Source organism: Dermacentor variabilis, chromosome 5, assembly GCF_050947875.1.
Source record: "Dermacentor variabilis isolate Ectoservices chromosome 5, ASM5094787v1, whole genome shotgun sequence".
NCBI lineage: Eukaryota > Metazoa > Arthropoda > Arachnida > Ixodida > Ixodidae > Dermacentor > Dermacentor variabilis.
The window spans coordinates 187,880,814-187,899,589 of record NC_134572.1 but is presented as its reverse complement, the minus strand read 5'-3'; the positions used below and the strand labels follow the sequence as shown (position 1 = coordinate 187,899,589).

Genomic DNA, 18,776 nt, shown 5'->3' with positions numbered 1-18,776 from the left:
TTTGAAACCTCAATGGAATACTCTCGAGCCTAGAGGGCGTCCGACAGCAGAAAAAATAATCTCTAAAAATATGGAAGTTAAATTTTTACCTCTTCAGAACAAGCTTATGAGTACTGGATATTATTACTAAAGTACTAATCACTTTCGGGACACCCGCAATCTCCATCATGAAAGCGCCGGTACAGCAGCACCGGCACGGTCTGTCGTCAGAAGCAACATTGACACAACACTGTTGCCATGTGCGATTTGGTTCTTTGGTTAGCGGCTGCTAGGCATCCCAGTCTCCTTGGCTTTTTTCTGCGCGTCTTCCCTCGTCACTTTTGTTCTTTATATTACCGCGTTTACGCGTACCTACCGCTGCCTAGCCACAAGGAATGAAACAAAACAGCTGAAGCAAGGGCAACAACGAATAATCGACGCCAACATGCGGTGTACGAAGTGGTACACAGGGTGGCCATCATTACTATAAATACATCAGTATTTCGTAACGTAATGCCTTTACTATGTGTGCATTTTGTTTTGATGTTTCTATGTATTAGGAAAAATAAATATTGCTGAATAAAATGTGACAAATTTATTATAAGATGCATTTGGGTCATATTTTTTTATTGCTATCAAGGCGATGGCAGCGCTAAGGTTACGTTGCGGTTTCTGTAAAAAGCTTCAACAAAGACCATCTGGAGACCGTGTAGCACTGTCACATATCCCTTGAACTAATGTGCCTTTGAAAGCTCAATGCTCCTTAACTTCTAAGGACCTTTGGCATGCTCGTGTGACTGGGGTATAAACAAACTACACTAAGCAATTTCAAGGGGATGACTAAGCAAATTAAGAATATGAGTAAGCGATTTAAGAGGATGAGTAAGCAAACTAAGGGGGATGTGTAAGTCATGTGTCGCCTTTAATGCATTGGCTCCTGGGCTTTCACCATCAGATCGTGCTGGGATAACATAAGAGACCCTGTGATTGTTTTTTTTAGAGACTGTTTTTGTCATATAAGTATGTCCTGTTTCTATGTAATTGTCAATGAACCTTGCTGCTTGAATGATAATATTTATTCACACAATGACAATCTATTCTCCATTAGCCAGAAGCAAGGCTGTGCAAGTAAGTGGAGTTTCTGCTCGACAGCGTTAAGAGGTCGAGGTGGCTATGCACATGTAAAAGCACCCATATAATTAAAGGAAAATTTGGCATGTGCCTGAATGGAGCACAACCTTCAAAGCAGACTGATAAATTTCCCCCAAAATAAAGCTTCACAATTTAAAAGAAAAGAAAGAGAGGGAGATTGTCATGATTTGAGGATCACTGGACCACATACCTGACTAACTCAGTCATTGCACATGATCTAACTAGCAGACACTATTAATGACTGCAGTACCAGGGCATCGAACTGAAAAGTTTTGGGGTTCAGGTTCAAGGTAATACATTTTACAGTTTGGTTTAGGTTTAGCTCCAGAGCAAAAATATTATGGGCTCATAATAGTTCAGAAATAAGGGGAAGGAAAAGTTCTAGAAGGCACATTTTTTAGCCTGACTCGCAAATTTATTCGAGCAATATAAGGATAATTTCTATCCTTACGTGATGCAGACTGGTGTATATCTCAAGGCAAGCAAGTGAACTGTTTTTTTGTTTTCAACGTCTGACAGGGTCTAATGTGTTAAAAACATATTTGATGTGCATTGAAAACAAACAAATAGAAAGGCACACAGATAAACATACGAGAGTGCTGAAGCAGCTGACATCTGATATTTACTGAAACTTCCCGTGCCCCTATATGTATACATCACTGTACAGTCACGTGATGCATCCTACCTGTCTTGCTGATGAGTTAAGAAGCAAATTTCTTTTGCCAACAACAAAATTCATGGTGTACTGACACACTTGACCCCTTAGCTGATTATGGCTTTCACCTTGTTGTTTCCATGCTTGCATTTATCTTTGTGGTAGCTGATTATGCTGCAGTTTGAAAACTGGTAAGCAACCACAGTTATTGCAATCTCTGTAGCATGCAATCTTTCGTTTAGGCTCTCTTAACTGATCACAGCAAAATAGAGAGTGAAGCATCAAGAGTGGCCTGTGCACGGTTCTCAAAACATTAGTTCATCCCAGTATCTCACGGGTCACCCTTTTTCCTGTCATTGCAGGGCATTCAGCTCACCCAGAACTTGTCTGTGCAACAAAAGGCTGACATAAGGGCCTACATGTCCTTAATCAACACAGTGTTGGTCAATGCTGAGGTATGCCATTGTCGACACTTGCAAAAAGGAAAACATGACCTTGTTGTTCTTGCACAGCTTTTAGTCAAGCTGCCACAGAATGCATGTATTGTTGAATTTTGTGGAAGTAGAAATGTTAAGTTGGTTCATAATTTATAATATTTCTCTTACTTTCTATGAAATAGCATTATAGGCATTATTCGTGAGTGCTGAGCATTGTGGTTTATCACCAAAAGCACTTGGACAGAGAGACAAAGAAATTCTAGAGGGGAAAGGGGGTGGGTGGGGGAGCACCAGTAAAGCATTTAATACTCATTGCTCGATCTAAGTTGTATTGTGGCAGTAATGCAATTGGACCTCAGATAATTAAACTAAAGAACCGCAAGTCAGTGTATGAGTCGGCACGACTGCATGATTTAACTACAATGAAAGCTAAATAAATTTGAGTGTAGAAGGTCTACCATGTCACACAGGTAATGAGTTGCATTTTGCATGTGCTGGGTGTCCCACGTAACTTTAGCCAAAGATTAAAAATATGCAAGTGCCACATAGCTGGACAGAACAAAGGTAATGTTGTTTGCCGTCGCTTGCAGATACTCAAGTTATTTTTTTCATTCCGCCTTATTAGACTACTAATTAATTAATCAACTTCTCAAATATTATAATTAGATTAGAAGTTTCAATGAAAAAATTGTAGAGCGACATGAAAAACTCCCAATACAGCTTTCTGTTGCTCAATATGTGCCACATAAAAGTGTTTTTCCAAGCATGAAAGAAGCTAGCGAATACATGCAAAGTGCCAAGTGCACAATTTTCTCATTGACACTTTTCATCTAATTATAATATTTGAGAAGCGTATTAATGATAAGGACTAATTATGTAATTAGGTAGAATGAAAAAAAGAATGAGTATCTCTAAGTGACGGCAAACAACATAGCCCAGGTTCTGTCCAGCTACATGGCATTCGCATATTTTTTAAAGTTTGGCTAAAGTTACGTGGGACACCCTGCATACACACACACGCCATTTCATAATGACTGCAGTGAGAGCAACGAACCCAGCACCAACCAAGCTCCACCTTGGGCTAGTTGCACCCTCCTGAGTGCCCCGCTTTGCCAAAAAGGCGTTACAGCAGGGAGGTTACAGACTTGAATAAAACAATTCTTTATCTATACAGCACACTTGTGTCTCTTGCAGCCGGTTCCAATCTCTAATAGTCGTCACAAAAAAGGAATTGTAAAACATGCTTGTCCATGCACGGTACTCTTTCACTTTGCGTCGGTGGTCATTTCGACTGGATATGCAATTGAAAAGGAAGGTGTACAATCAGTGCGCTTTAGTGGTGCTGACATATGTGGTAGAGACTTGGAGACTGACAAAGAAGCTTGAGAACAAGTTAAGGTTGGACCGCGCAAGGAGTGATGGAACGAAGAATGCTAGGCATAACATTAAGAGACAGAAAGAGAGTGGTTTGGATCAAAGTGCAAACGGGTATAGCTGATATTCTAGTTGATGTTAAGAGAGCAAAATGGAGCTGGGCACATCATGTAATGTGCAGGTTAGATAACTGTTGGACCATTAGTGTTACAGAATGGCTACCAAGAGAAGGGAATCACAGTCGAGGATGGCAGAATATTAGGTGGGGTGATGAAATTAGGAAATTCGTGGGTGCTAGTTAGAATCAGTTGGCGCAGGACAGAGGTAATTGGAGATCGCAGGGAAATGCCTTCGTCTTGTCGTAGACATGAAATGGGGTGATGATGATGATGATTTAATTGGGTTCATCGATGTACTTGTTACGAGCAATTCCAGTGTTACCATGAAAAACACAAAAGAAAAGGTTCAAATGGAGTTTTTTTTTTTTTTTTTTCGCGCAATGAAAGTGATTCCCAACCCAATTTCATTTTCATAGCGGTACAGCTGTCTGACTGCTTGTACTGCTCTAAACCAAACCACTCATCTCTATTCTGAATTTTTTCGAGCTTATCTATGGACCTGGCCTGCATCGGATCCCATACAGAGCATGCATACTCCAATATTGGTCTCATACATGTGAGGTAGGCTGTGTTATTTCAATTCTGGGGTGGCCATCTTAGCATTGGATCAGAAATGATTTGACTGGGTGAACGTGGCTTGTCCTGATCAATGGAGCTACATCAACTGGTATCACTGTAACTTCTGGCATACCCCAAGAATCTGTGTTGGGGCCATTGTTGTTTTTGGTTTATGGTAATGATATTGTGCAAGGACTTCAGTGCAAAGTATGATTGTATGCAGATTGCATAATATTTAGAGATATTCAAGATGATCATAATGTTACTGCCTACAGAGTTATTTAAATACTATCCCAGGCTGGTGCTCGAACTTTGGCATCTCTTTAAACAATGCAACGTGTCAGCTCATGTCTTTCTCCCATAAATGCCTCCCTGTGAGATGCGCTTACAATTTGAATTGATTGCCTCTTGAACAGGTTGAACATTACAAATATCTTGGAGTCTACTTCTCAGAAAATTTGACCTGGAACAAACATATAGAATACCTCACCTTAAAGTCATCAAGAACGCTCATCCTCATTGGACGAAATTTTCATCAAGCCCCAAAAAATGTAAAAGAGCAGCTTTACAACAAATGTTCACACAATACTCGAGCATACTTGCGTGGCTTGGTACCCTCGAACCTCTTATATTATAGACAAACTTAAACGCTTTCAAAACCGCCCTGCCATGTTTGTTTCTAGAAAAACAACTTCCACAGCAGTATTACATAAATTAAAGAAAACCTTGCTGGCAAACACTAGCACAACTCCCCTTAACAACAAAATTAGTACTTTTTTCCTAATTTACTCTGATCTCACTGGAATAAACAAGAACTTGCAAATTTTTTTTGCCCCATTTCATTTCTTTGTGATGTGATCACGAGTTCAAACTTCTTGAAAAATGCTGTCACACTGATGTTCCCGCATGTTTCCGCAAATCATTTTTCACACTTACTTTAACACACTAGGTTAAGCTTTCTAAGAATATTGTTTAATGTAATATGCACTCCGACTTTTAGTCGTTTTTATTGTCTAATTCTTCGTTGGTGCATATCATTGTGCTTTGTTCGATAAGCAATTCTTTTTGTGTGATGTGAATGCATCTGTCAACCTGTTAGGCTTTTTCTTCTCATTGTTCTTTTTCTTTTTTTATGTTGCATTTGTGCCTTGCTGTCAGCTTTTTTGCTTCTGTTTTTCTTTTCACTACAAATGTCCACCCCCACCCCCCTACAATAATGCACTTCTGGCGCTGCAGGTACTTGTATAAGTAAATAAATAAGTAAAAACATATAAAGCAAAGTGCTAGGTAATTTTCTAGAAGCATAAAAACAATCGATTTCTTCATACTTGGTGATTCCTTTTATCTGGAAAAATTCTTTAAAAAAAAGGAACTGTCACATCTAGGCTCTGCCATTCTTGCAGATAGGTATGTGACTAGGTGCACGTTAGCAGAAAAAAAAACAGATTTTGCTAATTAACTTTTTAATTACTAACTTTAGTGTGCTTGCTTTAATTGTAGAATTGAAGCTGAGAGTAGTGAATTCATGTCTGTTTATAAAAGATTTTAAGACTTGTATTGCTTTCTAGATGCCTGTCCCCAAAATCTGCTAAAGAATGCATTGGCATTCCAGTTAAGGCTATACCGAATGGTTAGAGGCACACTTTTAGGAAACTGCTAACTGGAACACCCATGTATAGCCCAACCCACTTGCAAGAATACCGGTCTTAAGAATATGTCTAATTTCAGAATGAAAAGCAGCATTACTGTTGGCTTTAGTATGTGTTCTATGGTAAAACAACCTGCTTTCTAGACCTTTTCATCCGGCGAGGAGGAAAGGGTGCGCAGTGAGCTCTTCCTCCTCTCTGGCTTGTGTGATCCGGCGCGGCACTGCTTGAAAGTGTCACTGTCGCGTGCTGTGGAATGATTTGGAGATGTTTGAGCTCATACTTTTTGAAATTTACACAATGTCCGTTCATGCAAGGTCATTGGGGAACCAGTGTGTGTGCCTGTCGGTGCATTGGTAACTACAGTTTGCGGACTTGGGGGTGCAGACATGTGACGAGAATCGTCAGCTGCAGTGTGTGTATGTGTTGCGAACTATTTTGGGTGTATCAGTTCCAATTCAATGAAGGGAACCGGCATTTGTGTATTGCCAGGAAATGGAAAATCTGCTCACTCTCTAATCGCTTGGCATAGGAACTGAAACATAACAGCACATGCTCGTCTACGGCCAACCTAAGGCAACTCCGAAACATCAAAAATTTGGACTTGATGGATATTCCGGACTTCATAAATGCACCATCAGGGTTTCCCATAGAGCTATCGCATTTTCTCGACCAATTTTTCGGACCACACAAAGCCAGAAGTTCGATTTTCCAGACAAAATTTGCCACGACGGACCAGCGCTATGAGTCAGGGAGAACGCCATTTTAGATCTTGAGCTGCCTGACTAGCTTCGGATCGGACGTGAAGTGGCTTGGATTGGTATAGTAATTTGATTAGCAAGTATAGGAGGCATCCAAATCCATGCAGCAACGGTGGCGCCTGTTGTAAGAAACACCGATCTTAAAGGCCATGCTTTTGCCTGTAGCCTGTGGCGGAAGCAATTTTGAGAGCCGGAAACTGATCATGCATGGCCAGTTTTGGACACCACCTATGAACACCAGGTGATGCTAACAATAACCACCATCATCATCAGTTTTGCCTCGGTATCGTAGGGGGTGTCATGCACGTTTTCGTCCTGCAGTGATCCGCCGGCTTTTATCCAGTACAGTGCAATTGAAATCATCGCCTGCCATCACTAGCCACCGTACAACACATCATCGCTATTTCAGTGTGTGGTGACTGTTCATTCAGCGCAACGCTGACAAGTTTTTGACACCATGGCCCCTGCTCTTCACTTGCCTCCACCGAATGTGTTGAAGAAACATGAAAAATATTTCACCATGACGCTGGACAAGGAGGCCGCCATTATCAGGCTTATCGAGCAAGGACGGACCCAAGCCGACGTCGCGAAGGAGTTTATTATCTCCAAACAGACCTTGTCTGATTATGTGACAAACAAAGAAAAGATCTTGTCTGCAATCGACCAGTCGCACTGCAAAACTACAAAAATTGCCGGAAAGGACAACATCCGAAGCTTGAAGAGGCCCTGCAGCTGTGGTTGAAAGGAGTCCTAGCAAAGAACGTCCCTGTTTCGAGCAACATGCTCAAGCAGAAAGCCGAGATGCTTGCTTTAAAAGTGGGCATTCAGGACTTCAAGTTCACCGATGGGTGGGTCCGTGAGTTTAAGAAAAGACATAGAATCTCTTTCAAGAAAGTTTGTGGGGAGAGCAGTGCCGTGGATCAATCTACTGTCATGGATTACCGGACAAGTAAGTTGAAGGCTCTGCTACAAGAGTATGCTCCTGCAGACATTTTCAGCTGTGAGGAGACAGGCCTATTCTTCTAAATCCTGCCGGACCGTTCACTTTCCTTTACTAATGAGGCCTGCACTGGTGGGAAGCATAGTTAGGAGAGGGTAACTGTCGTGGTTGAGGCAAATGCGGTTGGCACCGAGAAGCTGCCCCTTCTAGCAATAGGGAAGGCGAAAAACTTGCGTTGCTTTAAGGGTGTGGAGAACCTGCCTGTGTGGTACAGCAGCAATACAAAGGCCTGGATTACACAAAGCTTGTTCGAAGATTACGTCCTCCGTCTGGACCGGATGTTTTAGCGCCAGAAGAGGCAAGTGTAATAGTCATAGACAGCTGCGGGGCGCACGGCACCATAAGCGACCTGCAAGCTATTCGTCTTGAATTCTTGCCGCGGAATACAACGAGTGTGCTCCAGCCGATGGACGAAGGGGTCATAAAAAACGTTAAGGTAGACTACCGGGCCCGTTTACTTGGCCATACACTCATGTGCTTTGACAGTGGGAAGACATCCTCCGTTAATCTGTTCGTGGCACTCTGCATGCTAGCGGATGCCTGGAAGGCTGTTCAGCCTTCGACGATTGCAGATTGTTTCAGGCATGCTGGATTTTGCACCTCTCAAGAGTCCGTGACTGAAGAGACAAACGGCACCGCTGAAGACATCAAAACCGGCGAGCAGCTGATTGCTGACTTGCGCAGCAATGGGATGGACCTCCTCGTGGCTGTTACTTTTCGCGAGTTTGCCACGATCTACAAAAACATGGAGTTGTGCGCGGAGCTTACAGGCAACGTGATCGTGCGCCAGGTGACTGCACCGCCACAAAGTGACTCTGACTCTGACGACGACATCTCTGGCCGCCCGCAACCATCAACGCAAGACTTTGTCAACGCTCTTTAATATTGTTGTCTAGTATGTATGACGAGAACATGACGCTAGCACAGATGCAAGCTGACGTCGTTACAAAAAGCAGGAATTTAAACCAAGGGACCATCCATAACTTTTTCAGTCCAATAAAGTTTGGCTTTGCGACTCACGGATTGTGCAGACTGTTCTTTTATTTGGACTATTTTTCGGTCCCTTCCAGGTCCGGAAAATCGGTTGGCTACTGTATTTGTGATACACCGGCATCATTCTTGTGCATTTCAAGCCTAATAGACTTGAAATTACTATGATATGTCTATGCTAGCCACCTGTATGAGGCCAATGGCACTGCTCAGCACAGCAATCACTGCGACTGGGGAAGCAAAATGATACATATATAAGCTATGTGCTTCAGCATAACCTTTTTTGCCCTGTAAAGCCGTTCTATCCGAGAGGAATTGCATAAAAAGAATGCGACGGCTATTTGTGAGAGACAAAATTTCTGTAATATAAGTAAGTGCATTGTAGAGAATGGGATGAACAAAACTGGAAAGAAAATTCAGTTATCCTCTTTCTGAAAAGAGAGAGAGAGAGAAAACAGGCTTACGCCGCAATAAGACTTCACATGGTCATGCCGAACAATGTTTATAGATCTATAAACGTTGATGTCACATGCTTGGACCATGCACTATATAGAGCAAAGATATCTATAATTCAGCATCCACCACTGCTTCGGACGCTCGCGCAGTTCATAAACAGTCGCTTTGCTGTACAAGTGCAATTCACCCTGTAAGGTGTGCTGTTATTACTAACCAAAACTATTTTATTCATGGGTGGAAGCCACGTCCACCGAACCAAGTAGTCACGCAATGTAATCTACTGCTAACAGTTTGAACTCTTCTCATAGTATAACGGCACAGCTTCTGCCATAGCAGAACGGTGCCCACGCTGTTACGATCGTCGTGTATGTTTCATTGCTCCTAAACCGCAGCTTAGAACTGAAGGAGAATACTGCTGTAAGGTCACATTAATGAATGGAATTTTCAGAAATACACAATTGATCTCTGAGGCTGATTGTAGGCTCAAACACGCGTGCACACATCGCGCTGCATGCTGTGTCTGCCTCAATGCCAGCAGAAATCTGGCCATGCCGACCTAAACTGCTTCAGTACGTCTCACAGAACCCTTTTCCATGTAGAAGATGCCATGTCACACTAAATAGACCGTGCAACCGCAAAACAAACGCCAAAAACCAGCGCTGTCCGTATACCTGACATACAAGACGGAGCACTCACCCAAGCCAGAATACCAACTGCTGATAGATGGCACCACTGCGTACGCAATATGGTGGCGTGCATGAAAAAACGGTTTATAGAATGTTTCCGAGCCATGTCATTGGTCATAAGAATGGGTGTGGTTGCTGTGAGCCAGTTTCGAAAGCAAAAAGCTGTGTGGGTTGCCTGTGAAAGTTCAAGGGCTCGAGCCTCAGCAATGACAACTATAATGGCATCATGATAGTGCAGCATGCCTCGGTTGGGGTTTTGCAGGAGGCCATAGATAATTGAGTCTATATGGAGCTTCATTTTCGCAAAGGATTTGTCACTATGCTATGTGGTGCACTTAGATGGGTGTTTCACGGACTTTTACAGTAAGTGACCCCTTTTATTAATACTGAACCTACCATCACTCTCCACCTTTACAAGCCTTCGGAAAATTTACTTTTTTGAGTGACACAGATACATTTAGATTTCAATATATTTAAAAGACATTAAACATTGCAGAGAGCTACCAAAAATGCTTGGTAATATTTCTTAACAGGGAAGGATTTGATCATACATTTTAATGAGAAGGAGGTACGTACTTTAACCCTTGAGGCCTGCACTTTATGAGCTGTAGCATTTCTTTGGCTACCTACCAAGCGAAAATTTATCATCTCGCACTGATAAATGAAGGAGCGCCAAGAGCGAAGTAGATAGTTGAAAGCTGGATGTCAAATTTTGATAAGAGGCATTGATGTCATAGTGATAGAGCTAGTTGGACCCTCCATGACTTACATAAAAAGGACTCGTGACCCATTTGTGGGTCATGGCCTGCAGATTGAGAAACACTGACTTAGATGCTCTAGAGCAAAGGTCAGCAAGCTTTGCGTGAAGTATGCAAAGCTGACAGATTATGGCCTTTCTCTGAAACAGTGAAAGTTGCATGCTTCTTTTTAGATTAGAACGTTTATAGGGGTTCTGAACCAGCCATCAGCTTTGGTGAAAAAACGCATTCTGTGGATAGCATACGATGCTGCAAGCATCTCAGTCAAATTTTCTAGTCGTGCACGGTGCATGGAGCTCGCAAGTGGAGCGCAGTCATCTTTTTCTTAAACACTCTCTTTTCAATGGAAGCCTTCTCCTTACTCTCTTTGGGCACTGTATTTCGTCATATAGCATATTGCCATAGGCAGCCACATATTGGAATATCAGTCAAGAAGGGTGTTTGGATCAGTGCGCTTCTTCCTACTTTTACTTTATATATTTATTGACGCAGCTTAATAAACAGGCTGACGTAAGTGAAAATCTGGTTTCAAATTTGCTCGGGCACGGCCGCCTGCATAGGAACTAAACTTTGGCCAGACTGGTTATTGGTGTTGTAGCCATTGCGTCTCACAAATTTTGATTACTTTTGAACAGTCAATTATCCTCGCACCATGCTAAACTTAAGACCAGAGCACACGCACGCTTGCCAGCGTGCACTCACACCTGGTTGCACCTGGCTAGATGCCTTAGCAGACTTCGTCTCATGTTGAGCTGTTGACAGCATTTCCAGGTGCGCAAGTTGGATGTGGCTACTATCCATCGGTCATGCTCTTGTGCAGGATAAAGCCGGTCCGTGCCATGTAGCGTGACCGGACTGGAGCATATTAGTGCGAGCATGCACTCAAGCCCTGTTGTGCATAAAGCAAATGTTGCGCATTCGCACTACATTTGCACGTAGCTGCGGTCTGCTATGTAGCGGAGATACCGCGGCTGCCGCAGGGTGCCACGATGAGTCTGCTTGCTGAGCACACTGTGGCTTGCTGAGGACAGTCGCATTTGGTGCGTCGTAGGCGCCAAAATCTGAAATAGTGGCTTCTACATGAACATGCAAAATCAAATCAATGCCAGGTTGTGGGCACACGCAGCTCCACCGTAGCCTTTGACTATTGATTGCCAATAATTCTGCTTCTGCTGAATGCAGTGAATCATCGAAACTGAGAGCTGGGCAAGTTGGTGTGATTCCATCTTAACAAAAAACTGAGCAAAAAAGACGTGGACGAGCAAACAAATGACTGACATAGGCGTCCTTTTCACGCAGTTCTTTCTTAGTATTCTGAAGTAGTCTAGCTTAACTTCAAATGTATTTTTCGGCTTTAAATCTTTCCTTACATTTTTTTTTCACATATACTTATTAGAAGAATTATATGTTATAAAAATGTTGGTTGATTGGTAGTAGCATATTCTTATTATTTAGATTGTATTTTGTAAAAAGTCGTATATCTCAGAAATGCTGCTAGCTATAGGATTTCTCAGGGTGTCTAGCGACTTGAAAAACCTGGAAATGTCAAGGGAAATTTTGAGCACCTAGAAAAGTCGGGGAATTTTTCATTTTAGGGAGTAAGGTCATGGAAAATTACAGATTAATCTGCCCAAGTTGCAAATTCATGTAGATTAGTTGCCCGCAAAGTTATTAGGCTCTTTGCAGCAGTGTATGTCAGCTTTCTTGCACAAGGATGTTGCTTTTCGATCAGCATAATAAAGAAATTCATTCTTAAATTATGTGCAGCACTTGCTTGTGGTTCAACGTGAGTGCAAGCTTAGCCCCTGCATGCTTTGCAAAACAGCTTGAGGTTCTATCTCAGCACAGATGTTTATACACAGAGCTTGTTGTATGCATCTTGTGAGCATCTTGTGTGCTACTTTGAAGAATATGGACAGTGACACGTAGGGCGCACACCAGGGACGAACCGACGGCTCTAGTTCGTCACCGAGCAGTATTTTTTAATTTTTTCTTCCGGATGGAATGATGCTGCATAGTGGCTGCATTGTGGGCAACTACAGATACGGACATTGTGAATGAAGTAAGGGGCTGGACGTAGCATTAGCCTAAACTACAGAACTGCCACGACTACTGCAAAAATGCATTTTGTTGCACCATTAAAAATTGGTTGTGTTAACGTGTCTTTACTGGCTGCTGCTGGGCAGCTGTGTGGCATAAACCAAACCTGCCACAATGAAGTAAGTTTCTGCTGCACCGCAGGAAAAGGCCCATTCTCTTGAAGAAATGCCTGTATACAGCATACTCCAAGTGCTGTATAAAGCATAGTTTGAAAATGCACTAGGAAGAACCATGTTGCAGTGGAGTGAAAACCACATGCCTAGCACTCCTGAGCACTTTTGTGAAGGAAAAAATGCTGTTGCCCCTTGAATTGCTCACCAAACTAAAGCCTGTCTCACATGTAAGCGATTTTGGCCTAGAAATGGAGCGGCGGCTGTCACGGGAACCATCCTCCTCGCCCAGAACCTGTTTTAGAGTGAAAGGTCTACTACGCTATGTCTCGCAAGGTCATTTATTGTGTCGCAATGACCTTGAGCCGCTGGAGTGCAAGTGTGGCAGGTGTGATGTCATGCCACGTGATCCGCTGTGGAGAGGTGTCACAGCTGTGCTCGCTCGGAGCCTTGCCGCTGCAATTCCGGATGACTACGCAAGGGTTAAAGGGCTAAATATAGTCCAATGTAGCGTGACTACGCGCACATGTTACGTCACATTGGCGAGAACAAGAGTGTCTATAGTTCGACCGTCGGTTTGATGCACAGGTGCAGCCAACGTAACCAGATGCAGGCAGCATGCTCCGACGCTCCCAACATTGAGCGACGCTCGCCCACGTGCCAATGATGTCAGACTACAAACATGCCTTTAATGGCTGCTTCGCCGGTGCTTGGTCGCTCAATCTCGCCATGGATGACACGCTGGCTGGGCCGTCATTGCATGCGCTTCAGCGCAAGCGACAGGCTGAATTCAATCATCCAGTAGATATAGCTAGACAGCAGGCTGTGAAATCTCAAGCAAAGGCAAAGTTGCCTGCTGACACACCAGAGCAAAGGGAGGCTAGATCAGCACGTTATAGAGAAGCTTACCAAGCGCGAAAGCATGCCAAGATCGAAGCTACTAACACTGCTGCCGTTGTTCAGCAACACAAACAACAAGAAGGAGACGAAGCCACGGATTCAAGCAATGACGCCCTTAACGAAAGTTTGACAAACCACATCCTCTTGCTGTCGGCAAGCTCTACTGCGACGGCCAGGTTTCGCTGCGACTTCGTGGACAACCCGTTTGGCAGCATTTGCAATGTGTGTGAACGACTGTGGCCTAACTTTAATGAAACACTGTGTGCATAAGTCTTTGCATAACCCAGCCAAACAGACCTTTCGCTTGTAATAACTAGGTTTACAAGAGTTAAACCTCAGCCAATTTTTTTGAGCAGCGTGCACACTGCTGCAGTCAGGATCAGAATGTTTGTAAAAATTTGTGAGTGGCGACAGTGGTAACCAATGGTGAAATGCCCGTGAGCACTGACATGAGGAGCATGTGACAGGGGTGGTGTCGGCTCACGGAGGAACTCACACATTCGAGCTGGCAACCATCTTCTTGCAGATGAGAGCCAGCCATGAACCAGTTGATGGAAGCTTCCATTTACATGCTAAATGGGCTGTGCATGGTTGGGCTTTCCTTACCTTTGCATTCTTTTGTGCGTGGTGGGGCTCATATAGACACGGACGCAGGGGATGAAATTGATGTCCATGTTTCTCTTTTGTGGCGCTCGCAGCTGTTCTTTTTTCTCTTTCACTGTATATTCGTGCATGCTCAAGGTCTGATTTTGCGTTTCTTTGGTTAAAACCTACCCTAGATCTACTAGAAACAAGAGACTGCTGCCCTTCTGCTCGGATGCCTCGAGGAGAGAAGGGTACATGAGGTTAGTTAAAAATTGGCAAAGCCTAGTCACACGGATGCTTGCATTCTTGTGGCCTGGATGGCAGCTGGAATGCCTGGCGGCATTTGAGAATGAGTGCTGCTGACAGACCCCTTTTGTATTTGTTTGACGCAAAATTTTAATACTGTCCTCTCCAGCTACTCTAGCTGCCTGCAGTTGGGGAAGGCTTTAGAACAGAAACTGACACTGGAGTTAACATGGGTAATAATGACAGTATTTTACACAAACCAGTGGAGAACTGAGGCCGCTCTTGGAGAAGAACAAAATCTGCATCTCACATGTTTTGAGACATGTATAAGTGAAACTCCAGCACCACTTCTGGGGACTGCGGAAACCTACCTCTCACAGGTGCTCTCCACAAGCAGCACTTGTCACTAGCAGCGGGCATCACATGAAGAGGGTGCATGTGAAACTAAGCCATGTCTGTACATTGTAGTGCCACTCAGCGACCACTACTGCGAAGTTGCTTGCATGGGAAACAGGCTTATGGCATGCATTGCAGTGAAGATGTACTGCAAATCAATGACTTGTGGGTGGAGCAGTGACCCAATATTGAAAATGTTTGGTTGCATAAAAAAAGTACTGTAACTGAACTCCTTTGAAAAAGTTACTATGGACCCTGCTGTCTAATGATGTATGTCTGGTATTCTTAAATGGCCCACAAAGGGCCATTACAGCAGAAAACACGGCAAAAGTACAGTTTTCTCAAATTCTGGACCATTCTTTTCCTCTATTTCATTGGTTGCATGAAAAGGCACTTTTATCCAAGTATATGAAGACTACCAATATAAGATAAAAGCATGACAGGGTACAGTGCTAAAAGTTCTATAAACTTAAGACCTGCCCAAAGTTGTGCTTCTTGATTTAACAGTGTACTATACACAAAAACAAAGTGATGGCCAACAACAGGCGGTTTCTCTGAATTACAGACAAAATGTTAATTTACCCGTGAAGTTAGGCGTAATTAGAGAATATTCTTGTACACCATGGTCTCACCTTGCATTGTGAACTTTTAATGGTGCTGAGGTAAACAAACATTTCTTTTTCTGACAGAAATATTTTTGGAATGCATTTGTACTAGTTATTAGTTTCAAGTGTACTAGTTAGCCACAACTTTTTTCATGTGTGATTGCAGGTGGGTTCTTAATTGTTAGAACTATGGTCACCATTTACTGAATTTTTTTTGTCCATTTTCCAATTTTAAATGATATTTTTGCTTGATGAGTGGTTCTTGTCTAAAGTCATTGTACTATTATTTGAATTTTATCATGGCACGATTATGTGCCCCATAGAGCCAGATTGTAACCGTGGTTGAAATGTCAGACGCCCTGGAAGGTTTCACTTGATCCCGTTGGATGCACAGTATGCATAGCGCTGCGCAAACAGTAAACCTAGTCAGAAATGTTAGCAGGTACGGTTGGTGAGTCATTGAAAAATTTGTGAAGGACTCGAAGAGTGGTGCCAAACGTAAGCTCAGCGGCGCTGGAGGAAGTGTCGCTGCAAAAAGTGCTGCGGTTGCCAAGCATTATGAAAGGAAGGCAATCAATCCATGATGAAAAAGTCGAAGCCATGAGTGAAGCCTTCAGTTGGTGGTGAAAATGTTCGATGATCCCATTGGATATCGGGTGATAAGAGGTAGTCTTGATGCAATTGACGCCAAGGAGCAGAGATAGATAGGCGAACAATGTTGAGTCGAATTGACGACCACAGTCGGTCGTAATGGTGGAAGGGATACCACAGCAGCTAATCCAAAATGTAAGGAGTGCTAGAGCTATCGACTCTGTCGTTATGTCTAGGAAGGGCATTGCTTCAGGCCATCTGGTGAACGTGTCAGTGCAAGTTAACAGGCAGTGATGGTTCCCACAGGGAGTAAAGGGGCTGATAATATCGATGTGCAGATTGCTGAAGTGGGCGTTTATGGATGGGAATGTGCCAAGAGGAGTTGAGTGTGGTGATGCACTTAAGACTGTTGAGGCACATGCATGACCAGTGATGAACGTCTACGTTGATACTAGGCCATACATAGTGAGAAATGATGAGTCGCTGTGTTGCATGAATGCCAGGATGAGCCAAAGAATAGAGGGCATCAAAGACGATCTGGCGGTATGGGCGAGGCATGTGGAGACGAGGACGTCCGGTCAACATATCGCAAACGAGGGGCAGGTCGCAGTCAGGGAGCAAGACATCTTCAAACGCCAGAGAGGTGCCTTTTGTGCGAAGCAGCTGGAGCTTGGCGTCAATGTTCTGGGTGGCAGCCATGGCGGTGAAGTCAATGACCAGTCGGCTGTGGTCTGTTGCATGAATGGCAGTGCAAGAAAGTCCATTGGCAACGGCATTGGATTTTATGCTGACGTGACAAATGTCACTGGTGTATTCGAAAATGTAGGCGAGTTGTCAGAGTTTGTGAGGAGCATAGGAGGTGCTGCTGTATGCTAAGGCAAAATTCTGTGGTTTATGGTCAGTAAGGATATGGAAGGAGCATCTGAGTAAATGTTGAAAGTGCTTCACAGCCAAATAGATGGCAAACAGCTCTTGGTCAAATGTGCTGTAGCAGTGCTCAGAGTGTGCAAGCTTCTTGGAAAAGAAGGAGATAGGCTGCCAAGTACCAGCACCTAACTGCTGCAAGACTGCGCTGACAGCGGTAACCAATCCGTCAACCATGACGGATGTTGGGGTGTCACATTTGGGCTGGACGAGGAGCGTCGTGCCAGCAATGGTTTCTTTGATGCCTGCAAATCCAGTATCAGCGGTGTCATTCCAGGGCACGGGAGTAGTTTTCGGTACCTTGAGGTCCGAGAGAAAGTTGTGGAGAGGCTGCAGTATATCGGCGCAGCAAGGAATGAAGTGGTGGTAACACCATATTTACTCCATTCTAACGCGTCCTTGATTGTAACGCGCAGCCGTTTTCCGTGACCAAAAAGCAAAAAAAAAAAAAAAAGAAATAGAGCTCTCGATTGTAACGCGCACCTGTTTGCCGTGACCTAAAGAAATAAGAAAAGTCCTTTACAGCACCTCATTCTTTCATACAGAAATACAACTTGATCTCATTTTGAAAAAAACAAGGATTTACTCGCAATGCACTGAAGTTGCGATAAATAAAGTTGCAGTTTCGTCCAAAAGGCGAAGCATCGATTACGATAGCACACAGCTATACAAAAAGTAAGGATACTAGTTTTATCGGCCGTATAAACTTGTAAACATTCGCTTACTAGCTAAATTAACAAGCATGGTGTCACGTGCGCATAAGCAAACATAAACACGTCACACTGTTACCGCGGAAATTTTGTCAAGGCGCTGGCCCGAGGAAGTGAGGTAGCAGGAGTGAGGGAATTGACCTTTGTGCGGCCTCTCGCTTCCACGCAAACTAAGCGACGAGAACACAGCGTGGTGTGCATAGATGAGTAGACTCTTGCCTCCGTCGCAGATCGCTTTCAAGGGAGGGGCCGTGCAGCTGCGCCGTGCGTAGCAGCCACCAGTGTAGAATGCCTCTCCTGTTTGCGCCTGTCATGCACGCAAGTTTCGGGAACTCCGAAGTTCCTTGACATGGCCTGATTTCTATCCGTCTCCACACACTTGATTGCTTTCCTTTTAATTGCGACATTGTGATGAACTCGGCAGGTCTTTGCAGTCGGCACTTCCATGCTGATAGAGCAAACGCAGAAAATGGGAAAATGGACGGTGCACTAACTTAAGCCAAAGGAAGCGTTGCCTAAGCACACCTACAGCAGCACATGGTAGTGGATGGCTGAGGAAACTCATGGATGGCTGTGATGGCGTTAGGGAGCGCACGAATGCCGTGTGTGTTGATGCAATGGCCGAGAAAATCCAACTCCTTGAACACCGAACTCACTCTTCAGACCATTAACAAGGCCAAACTTGCTGAGTCTTGCAAGCACCTGACGTAGGTGGAGCTTCTGAACTTCGGCGGTGGTGCTGAAGACGAGGATAGGCAAAGCAGCACATCAAGCCACATAGTACCTGGTCAAGGAAATGTTGAAAAGTCTGGGCTGCATTACAAAGACTGTAAAGCTTGCGCAGATATTCAAACAGGCGAAAGGGTGTTGTAATGGTTGTCTTGGGAATGTCTGAGGGTTCCAGAGGAATCTGGTGGTAGGCTTTCGCCAGGTTGACCTTCCTAAACATGCTGCAGCCATGCTGTGCCGACATAAAATCCTGGATGTGGAGAATTGGGCACTGATCCGGGACAGTGGCCTTGCTGAGAGCATGGTGAT

At 43.9% G+C, this 18,776-nt stretch overlaps 1 protein-coding gene across 2 annotated transcripts in view; it reads left to right on the top strand.

The window, feature by feature from the left end:
- LOC142583402 (metaxin-2-like) overlaps window positions 1-18,776 on the top strand; it is a 91,822-nt gene that overhangs the window by 1,530 nt on the left and 71,516 nt on the right. For both annotated transcript variants that reach the window (XM_075693854.1, XM_075693853.1), the window contains exon 5: window positions 2,149-2,241. In XM_075693854.1, coding sequence (XP_075549969.1) covers window positions 2,149-2,241 — 93 coding nt within the window. The remainder of the gene's footprint in view (window positions 1-2,148; window positions 2,242-18,776) is intronic.